Source organism: Meleagris gallopavo, chromosome 29 (genome assembly GCF_000146605.3).
Source record: "Meleagris gallopavo isolate NT-WF06-2002-E0010 breed Aviagen turkey brand Nicholas breeding stock chromosome 29, Turkey_5.1, whole genome shotgun sequence".
Taxonomy (NCBI): domain Eukaryota; kingdom Metazoa; phylum Chordata; class Aves; order Galliformes; family Phasianidae; genus Meleagris; species Meleagris gallopavo.
This window is the reverse complement of record NC_015039.2, coordinates 29855-39889: the sequence shown is the minus strand read 5'-3', so window position 1 is coordinate 39889 and position 10035 is coordinate 29855. Positions and strand designations below refer to the sequence as shown.

Sequence of the window (10035 nt, the reverse complement as noted above, 5' to 3'; positions counted from 1 at the left end):
AAAGCCATGATTTTCCTGGTGCCTGGGAATGAGAACCCAGGTCTGAGTGTCACTTTTTTCACCCCATATGCCTTGTCTCCCTGTTCATTCTGGAAAATCTTAACTCACAGGAAGACCAACAGAAAGTTTGGCTCTTTCACTTTTCCTTCCATAAACTGAGCTCTGGATCTAAAACACTGGAATGCTTTAGCCACTTCCAGCTTTCCTTGTGGTATACAAATAATCCATATTTTGGGAAGTGTCTCCTTTGACATTTCAGGGAGGGAATGATGCATAATTGTTTCTCTGCACTTTGCATTTGTCTGTTCCAGAAAGAAAAGATGAGTCTTAAAGGAAGAACAGCATTTATTTTGGGAGTCACATAGTACAATGGAGTGCAAACGTTAAAGCTATAAAGGTAGATCATTAACAACCCAGTAACTCTTTCCTGCTATAGCTAGAATAAGTCAGCCATCAGCCCGGGCAGATGCTGCTACAGCTAAGATCAAGGCTTTGTCACATGTTGTAGCTTGCAAAAAATTCACTGTTTATTGGAAGATGAACCAGAGACTTTGCCAACATGGACAGCAGGAAGTGTGGTGCAGCACATTCTCAGTGGGAGCTATGGTTACTATGTCTTTTGTTGACACCCCTAAACATTCATCTTTTCTAGTGTGCATGGCACTTCTGTATCAAGAGAGAAGCCATCTGTGAACAGGCCAGTAGCCCATTTTGCCAAAGCTGGATTTGGAAAGGGCCACCACTCCATGAAAAATGTTATGCTTCCCTTCCACTCCCACCTCCAGCTAAAACAAGCATGGTGGAGGTTGTGAACTAGGTTTTCTGTTGTGCTCAGCGTGAGGCAGATGCAGCCCAGCTAGTAGGAGACATCTCACAAATAGTGAGAATTCATCTGTTATCCTAGTTGGTAGCAACAGTGAGGTTACAGCATGGCAGGTAAATTTAAGCTATGCTTTGTGGTCCTCTTTTGTTCCACAGGTGCTGTTGTTCTACATGCTGATGTTGAGCTCATAGCCTAAAGATGCTTGGATTCACAGTGCTCCCAAGGAGGGTGTTACTTGCCTCCAGGCACTTGTCCAGCTGAGACACTGCAATGAGGGAGAGATGGGGAGTGAAGCAGGAAGGAGGGTCCACAGAAGGAAAGGAGAAAGAAGGCATAGGACTATTTCACCTGCCCTCAGGAAATTGAGGTCCTGTAAAAGGGTAAGGCAAGTCCCATGGAAAGAACGGGAAGGAGGCTATGCTGTGTAGATCTGCAGGAAAAGGACCCTCAAGGCTTACCAGCTTGGCTGCACAGCCAGGTTACAGCCTTTGCCTCCAGCAAGTCATATATCTCATGGCAATGCCTGTTGTGTCTCTGCAACCAGGTCACAGCCAGCACTGTTGCCCAGAAACTAGGGTCCATGACCTGTAGGAGAACAATGAATGACACTGCTGCACATTCTCCCTGACCCTCACTCCTTCCCACCCCGTCCTTTGTGGCTAGTGGTTTCTGATCCTTTCACTAGTTCTCCCTCTTACCTCACCAGGCATCTTTCCCTTGATTTCAGCCTCATCAACCTGTAACACAGAAGCTAAATCTGAGCTGAGGGTCCAGGAGCCATCTACATTCTGCAGTGCTACCAGCTCTCTGCACTCAGCAATGGCATCATTCATCCACGGCCCAGAAATTGTAGAGCACAAAACAAATCTCGTTGAATCCACATACTTGAGAGAGGAAATTGATGGTGGCATCTGTTTGGGTGCTGTGAAACAAGACATGAACAGGGAATCTCAGGAAGATGATTCCTCTCCATTCCCCTGTGCTACACCCCAGAACACATCTCTCTACTCTTCCTCAGGCAGCTACCTGCAGACTGAGACCCTCCCTGCATGTCATCAGTGTAGTCTTGTCCCCAACTCTTTTTGGACATCCCTTACTCATCCCTCTTCCCTTGACATTTCTGCCCAGCCAGGTGCCCCATTGGTCTCCTGACATCCTCAACACATATCGTCCAAATGTGCTTTCATGCTGAAGCACTGGCCCTGACACCTCCATGGGCATCCTTGACCTGGATCCTACAATTGCTGAAGGACTTTCAGCTTTAAGAGTAATTAAGGGAAAGATCAAACTTCAAGACTAAGAGCAAGACATGTAGAAAAGCAGTGTAACACTCCTATCAGACATTAATTAATCCCTGTATTTTCTGTCTGTATCAAAGTCCCGTACCTTCTTTGTGAGCCCCTTGCTGGAATAAGTTAGCAATGCCATTGGTGAGTTGCTTGATGGCAATCCATGACTCCTGCAGTGCAGTGTGCCAGCTAGGTGGGTACCATATGGTCTTAGGAAAGCAGGAAGTACCATTGAAGGAGCCACGTAGCAAAAGGATCTTGCAGGGAACAAATGACTGGCGAGGTGGCAGCAGTGCCAGGGGCCCTTTGAGAACAAGGAGGGAAAGGGTCTAAATTAAGGTCATGGGGAAAAAGCACCTGTTGATGATGGGGCTTATGCATATTGTGGCTGGACTTCTGGCTCCTGTGGAATGAGAACAACGCATGGAAATACCTCTCCAGTTCTTTTCCCCAAGTGTCTTTCCTTACCATGGTACCAGGGGGCCCTCCGTGATGTACGAACACCCACATAGCTGGTGAAGGGGCAGATGATCCCAGATGTGAGACTGATTTCAATGGCACGTTGCATTGGTTCATCCCCTGATCCACTTGCAACCTCTGGCAACAGCTTCTCCAGCAAATATCTTGCAGCCAGACGATGACCAGCCATCCTGGGGACAGAGTGGGGTGAGGCCTGACAACCTGGGGAAGAAGAGGCCTGGGTTCTCTCATTTCAGGAGTGAGGATGGGCAGAGGGAAAACCTGGATGCATGGACCCTTCTGTCTTGAAGGAAGTGATGCCCATGTACCTGGGTCCTGTCCATGTGGGTTCAAAAGAGGGAAGGAGACCGTGCTTGGACAACTGAGTTCTCTCCCAGTTTGGCATGGTGTGTGGAAGCTGTGAATGTGCGAGCTATCTGTGTCCTCCCCCAGCTGGAGTCCACATGCAGAAAACAAAGAGATGCTCTTACCGGCCATCTCCCTGCGGGCATAGTGGGAACTGGATCTTGTGAGTGAGAACCTGGCCATCCAGGCTGAACTGCAAGGTCATGACACCACTGGCCTCTTTCATATTCTGGAAACACATGTGAAATTACTGGAGACACAGATGGCTGCTGGAGGATATTTGGAAGTATCTGGAAGATTAGCAGTGGTTATTGGGAGGTCATTGGAAGATAACTGTAGTTAAAACTGGGACAGTAGCTCCAGCTCTCACCTTTTCCTTTCCATGGATCTGTGCATAGAGGAAGATGTGCTGGCTCTGAAATATGAACTGAGGGGTGCCTCCCAGCACCTCAACCTCCAGGCCAGAGGGCAAAGTCCAGTCCAAAGAGACTCCCTCAGCTACTGGCTTGAGGGCCTGCTTCAAGCATTTCAGCACCTGGGGAGAAATGGCAGAACACCACAATCTGGCAACTCCATTAGAGTTCAGCATGTGGCCCCTTTGGGTTCTTAGTGGACACTGGAATATGATTGGTGGTGTTCCAGTGTTGGCTGGGATAGAATTAATTTTCTTCCTAAGAGGCGGAACAGTGCTGCATTTTGGATTTAGGATGAGAGTAATGTTAATAACACATTGATATTTTTGTTGTTGCTAAGCAGTGCTTCCACTAAGTCAAGGATTTTTCAGTTTCTCAGACTGCCCGGCCAGCAAGAAGACTGGGGAAACACAAGGAGCTGGGAGGGGTTAAGACCAGGACAATGAACCCAAACTGGCCAAAGGGATATTCCATACCAAATGGCATTGTGCTAAGTGATAACACTGGGTGGGGGGGGGCTAAATGATAACACTGGCTGCGGCAGGGAGAGATTGCTGTCTGGGGACTGGCTGGGTGGTGAGCAACAGTATTGTGTATCACTTGTTCTGTATATTCTTTTATCATTATTATTATTATTATTATTTTCCCTTTGTTTTCTGTCCTACTAAACTTCCGTTATCTCAACTCATGTGTTTACCTTTTCTTCCAGTTTTCTCCCACATCCCACTGGTGGAGGCTGAGCAAAGGACTCCATGTTGCTTTGCTGCCTGCCAGGTTAACCACAGCAGATGGCCTGCACCAGGTAGCTTTCCTGGGAGCAGTCAGGTCTGCGAGCTGTAGCAGGGAAGAAGCCTGGGCACTGGGTTTCTCAGTGGAGTGAGGCAGTTGGGTAGAGTCAGGGAAGCCTGGGTGCCTGGGTTCCATGGGGCAGCTTGGTCTTGGCTGCCATGAATGGGTTGTCCAGGTATCCAGAAGGCTGTGCATTTGTGGAACAGAGGGCAGCAACCAGGGCTTCTAGGTTCCTACCTGAACTATTGCATTGTCAGAAGAAACATAGATAGCTTCACCCTTCGTCTCCCTGGCAAGGGCTGTGGCCAGGGTAGCACTGTCCGTGGAAAAACAGAAGGAGAAACACCTATTGCAGAAGCAAGGAAAGGCTTCAGAAATGGGAGCCAAGCATAGATGCAAGGATGCAGGGAAAAGAGCTGGAGAATACTGGAGTTGTAGCTGGGGATACAAATCTGGGGTGCAGAACAAGGCGGCAGGAGGAATATCAGCGAGTGGACTAAAGGACAGGGATTGGAGCTGGCATTAGACAGGGAACTGTCAGAGGAGAGCTGGAGCTTGGGGCAGATCTGGGGCCAGTCTAGTGGGGCTGTACAGGAGTGTACATCCCCTGTACCTCAATCTCCCTGCTCACTTTGTGAAGGGTGCCTTGGGTATGGGAGTATTAAGCAAGGACTCCCCCGTGGAGGCTTGACACAGGATAGAGCTATGCAAGGTGAGAAAAGTCTCTGGACAGTGAATGGGCCTAAGGAGTGAGACAGGTGAACAGAGACCCTCATCAATAATGGGAAGAGATCACGGACTGACTGAAAGACTGAGGGCAGAGCCCCCATTACCGGTGGCTGTTGCGATGACGGCAGACCTCAGCAACAATGGCTTCCTTGTCAGGTGGTAGCCCAGACATGAAGATGAAGAGCTGGGGGACAGGAGACATCAGTGGTGAGCCTTTGCACAAGAACCCCCAAATGTGGACAGCAGGTCCCTGGAATGGGGAGAAGGGCCCAGGAGAGAGTTCCCCTGAAGAGAAGCTACCCCCAGAGAGATATCCACTCAGGGACAGAGACCCCTTGAGATACAGAACCATTTTTTCTGCACTCTTCTACACCTCAGTATCCTTCTTATTCACCTATGACCAGCATTCCCCTTAGGTTGCTCAGTCCACACCTCCCTCCATCCCCATTTCCTATCGTCTCTTTGTATCCCTGGGACATCTGTCTTTCCATCCTTCCATGGCCCTGTGCCCAGACCTGGCGTGCATGTCCGCAGGGGCGAGGAGTGTTGTAGATTGTGCGGAGTGTTCCCAGCAGGTCTGTGTCACCCAGCCTGGAGCCAGTTGTGGGAATATGTTGCATTGCCTCATTCAGGTTGTCCTGGGTATATTCAACACTCTGCCTACAGCAGACAGAATGTGTTTGGAGAGCATATTCATAGAATCAGAGAACGGTTTAAAGATCATTGAGCTCCAACACCCCTGCCATGAGCATGCTTGCCAACATTGCCCTGTGCTGGTCCTGGTGCTCTCTCAGACCCACTACCATACCTGTACCCCATCATTTTCTGCAAGACCCTGCCCCCTACTAGTTCATAGAGAGATCTGGAGTCCTAGTTCCTACAAGACTCTTCTCAACAGAACCACAAGAGATGCTCTCCCATACTGCCACAAAGATCCCCTCCCCAGAATCCAGCCCTGCCCTCCAGTACTGCCTCCAGTCTCACCTTCCAGTACCCAACATTGCCCCTATCAGCCTATTTCAGAGCATCCCGATCTGCCCTCTGACATCTCATTCTGCCTCATAACATCTGTCATAGCCCCATAGCACCCAGCCATGCTCTACAGTATCAAGCCCTTCTCACCAGCTACATAACACTCATCCTGCCCCATGTTTGCTTACGGATAGATGCCCTCAGATGTTCCTCCATAGCAGTAGATGTTGAAGTAGCAGCCCAGGGGTAGACTTTTGAGAAGGAAGAGCATGGGGTCCTGTGGAAAGACATAGCAGGCTTGTCTTGGATGATACTGGTGGGGGATACGGATGCCCCAGTCCTTAGATTTGCCCTGCTAAATCTCAGGCTCTGCTCCCTCTCAGCCTACTCCCTCACTCCAGTTTGGCCCCAGCTTTGTGAAGGTACCTGTGTGTGCTCAAGGGAACTGCTGTCCAAAACAAAGATGAACTCTCCAGATTGGCACAGGCCAGGTTTTGCATCAGGGATGTTGGGTGCCAGTGTCACCAACACCAGGGAATCACCAAACAGGGAGCCTGGAGGAGATACACAGTGCAGTGAAGCCCAGTTTGGGATCACTTTCCTCATCCTGGTTCTGTTCCTCATTGTTCCCTCAGCATCCACCATCCCAGAGACCCTTATACCCAACACTGGTGCACTGATACTCTACTGCACAATCCACCAATTGCAAAGCCCAGTGTCCCATCAGCTCAGTGCCTCCAATACAGTTACCCAGTAAGCCCTAATATAAAGTTCCTTGTACCCATCCTGGTAGATCTAATACCACACCACAGTGTACCCAGCACCCCACCCTGCAGCCCTAAGACCCCCACCAACTCACCTGAACATCTCCCATGCAGTAATCCAATGAAGCCTCTCATCCCACAGTCCCCACTGTCTCCTTGTACCCCAGCATTTCCTGATACCCAGAGGTGCCCCTGTGTTCCCTCTTCAACTGAACTCACCTGCAGTGGCAGCAGGGTTTCCTTTCTCCACCACAGCACTGACTGCAGTAGGTTCTCTGTAATACACGAGCAGCTCCAAATGGTGATTTGGAGGAGTGCCAGCCAGTGAGACCTGGAGAAGGGTTGCCTGGTCTTACACAGGAGGAAGTGACTCAGGCCCAGCATTGGACTGGGAGCAGAGCGCTGATCCCAGTGCATTCCTTTTGGCTCAGTAGTGATGCCACTTGACAGCTCTCCCCAGAATTCTGGAATTCAGGAGGGTGTACCTGTGCAGCACTGTGGTCCTGGGCAGTGTAGATCAAAGGAGTGAGGGCACAGTTGGCCTGGACATCAGCCACACCACGGGGTGATTGCAGGCTGACAGTGAGCAGGAGGCTGTAGTGCAGCTTGTCAGTGCGACAGTTACAGGCTGTGGGCAGAAATATGGCATAAAGGAGAACATTGGCTCTCTGTGCAGTGCATGTAGGATTTGGCATCTATATATAGGACATGTGGAGAGAACTGGGAATGTCAGTAAATTTTTGGAAGTGTTTATTAATGGGGAATTCATGAGGGAGGTATGGATCCACTTCAAAGGACACAAGGAAGGAAGCACAGATCTGCGCAGGGGCTGCATTGTGGCAACATATCAGTGGGTGCAAAGGAGGTTGCATTGGGTCTGTTCATAGAGTGTGGTTCTTCTCAGTCATGTACCCTTCTCTAGGGCACGTGACTGTCAGGGCAAGTTTCTTTTAGGATTACTCACTGTAGTGAGTCTTGTAAGGATGCATTGTGGATGGCAGCACAAACTGAGCTGCTCCATCTGGCTTCCGTGATAGCTCTTGGACATAGTGTAAGGTCACAACCATTTCCTTGCCAGGGGACAGAGAACCCAGGAAGCAGGCAAACACCTCGCCTGATTTCTCAACCCCATACTGAAGGTAATGAAAATTCTCCTTCTCCGCTGTAGCCTTGTGCAGCCACTGGGTCTGGATGGGAAGGAGAGGAACAGAAAGCTGATAGTTAACCAGGCCATGGGCTGCTCATCCCATGCTGCTCTCATGGTTCTCCCATTCTTTCCAAAATGCTGGTACCTCATCCTGCAGCACAGCCTTGACCTTGGCATCCTCGCTGCAGGCCTGGAAGGAATAGATGGCCATATGGGGGTCCAGAGGGAAGACGAAGGTGACTTCTGAGGATCTCAGACTCTCGTTATGGTAGATCAGTTCAGAGACCACATCAGCTACATAGTCCTGGATAGCGACATCCACCACAGCACTACAGAGGGGCAGTGAGCACAGGGGTACGTAGAACTCCTTTCCCAACAAAAAGGATCCTGGCTCTGTTGAGAGAGTTGCAACCTTTCCATCCAAACCCACGAACAACACATTGCTTCAAGTGTGGGGCTGTTCACATTATGGAGACCGATACAGCTGACAGTTCAGTGTTGCACATTCTCCCCCCTCAAGGGCAAAAGGGATCATAAGTTGTTGTGCATGAATTAGATATAGCATTGTTGAGGATCTAGTATAAGCCTGCCATAAGAAATTTCATCTGCTTGTGCATCCCAGTTTCTTTTCCCCATCAATGCCTCTGTTCCCCACCCCAATCCTGTAGACCCCTTCACCATTCCCATCTTTGTTTCCCTTCACAAGATCCAGTCCAGACATTTCCCACTACAGCAACCTATCCTCCTCCTTTCTTTACCTCTTTTTGAGAGCATCCCCTATCCCCTAAATGTCCCTCAGCTGTCTGATCCCCCCCTCACCATTGATGTCGCTTTTTCCTAAAAGTCCAAAACTCTGATGCCACATCTCTGGAGACCTGCAGACAGGAAGGGGTCTCATGTAGGAGGAGAGATCCACAAACACCACCAGGCAACCTCTGTGTGGTCAAGATTCCTTGTAATTTCACCATGCTTACATACAAGCCTGGAGGCCCTAAGCCACCATGCATAACCAGAGCAAATCCAGGGATTCAGAAATCCCTGTTCATAAAGACTAACCAGGACTATCATTGCATTAAAGAGGTCTGCACCCCATTCCCATCATGGGAGAATTCTGAAGATAAATGAAGAATAGCAAAAGGAGATAAAAGGAAAGAAGAAAAGAAGATGTGAAAGCAAGAGTGGATGGATGGATGGATGGATGGATGGATGGATGGATGGATGGATGGATGGATGGAAGGCAATTACATATCTGCATGGGATATCCACTTGGGGACAGGCAGATGCAGAAGTATACAGAGGCAAGAATTTTTGTTAAGTAGATGGATAGATGGATGGATGGACCAACAAGTGGATGGAAGAATGGATGGGTGGATGGGTGGATGGGTGGATGGATGGATGGATGGATGGATGGATGGATGGATGGATGGATGGATGAGAAGGTGGGCAGATCCATTTTAGAAGAGATGCGTGGGTACTCATCATAAACAGTATAGTGTGAATATAGCTGCACAAGAGATTGCACCTGCGAAGTATATTCTTGGAGTAACTCACAAGGGCAGGCTGAAAGGCCAGGCAGTGTGGAGGAACATAGTGGAAAGAGAATTTAAGCCAGGGTCAGCTATTCCATGGTGGCAGAGCAAATAAATCCCAGAAAGGCACCAGTGGGAGGGTGTTGTTAAATAATGTTTTGCTGCCCTCTGGAGGTGAATGGGTTTCCTCAGCTCTATCCCAAACCCAACCATATGTCTCTCTGATACAGAAACATTTGACTCTCTTTCCACAGTTCCTGCTCTGAGGTGGCAGGATGAGCAGCATCAGAAAAATTCCCTCCTTGCCATCGTGCCAACAGTGGACAGGCAGAGCAAATAGGGTGCACATCCTCTGGGAAACAGGGATGAGGAATGGTCAGAGGGATTAATTGAATAGGGTCAATCTCATCCCAGTAAGTGGGGACAATGAACAGAGAACAGAGAGAAAGTAACAAACTGAAGGATAAACAAGCAGACACTCACCAGAATAATGGCTTAGGTCATCAGCTGGGACGAGACAGACAATCAGATGTAGGGAGGGAGAGATGGGAGAAAAAGAAGGATAGAGAGTAAGAGGCAGATGGATGAGATTTGAGGCGGAATGGAGAGGGAATAAGAGACAGAGCAAGAGATGTTCAGGCAGATAGGAAGATGCAGGGCTACGTAAATGCAGGGACGTCTACAGTGAAGACAGTGGAGAAAAGGGCGGAGAGACGAGTGGACAGACAAGGGAAGGCGGGCCGGGGCGGGGAGGG

General features: G+C 49.3%; 1 protein-coding gene across 1 annotated transcript in view; it reads right to left on the bottom strand.

Moving 5' to 3' along the window:
- Nucleotides 1–327: 327 nt before the first annotated feature.
- LOC104914549 (von Willebrand factor A domain-containing protein 5A-like) overlaps nt 328–10035 on the bottom strand; it is a 10455-nt gene continuing 747 nt past the window's right edge. Inside the window, exons 2-18 of the mRNA XM_031557025.1 lie at nt 8571–8626; nt 7897–8194; nt 7569–7791; nt 7090–7232; nt 6824–6935; nt 6267–6394; nt 6029–6117; nt 5384–5528; nt 4973–5052; nt 4377–4485; nt 3308–3472; nt 3063–3166; nt 2581–2762; nt 2210–2416; nt 1522–1745; nt 1282–1408; nt 328–1088 (exon numbers count right to left, since the gene is read on the bottom strand). Of these exons, the coding sequence (XP_031412885.1) occupies nt 1009–1088; nt 1282–1408; nt 1522–1745; nt 2210–2416; nt 2581–2762; nt 3063–3166; nt 3308–3472; nt 4377–4485; nt 4973–5052; nt 5384–5528; nt 6029–6117; nt 6267–6394; nt 6824–6935; nt 7090–7232; nt 7569–7791; nt 7897–8194; nt 8571–8626 (2472 nt within the window). The 3' untranslated portion in view covers nt 328–1008. The remainder of the gene's footprint in view (nt 1089–1281; nt 1409–1521; nt 1746–2209; nt 2417–2580; nt 2763–3062; nt 3167–3307; nt 3473–4376; nt 4486–4972; nt 5053–5383; nt 5529–6028; nt 6118–6266; nt 6395–6823; nt 6936–7089; nt 7233–7568; nt 7792–7896; nt 8195–8570; nt 8627–10035) is intronic.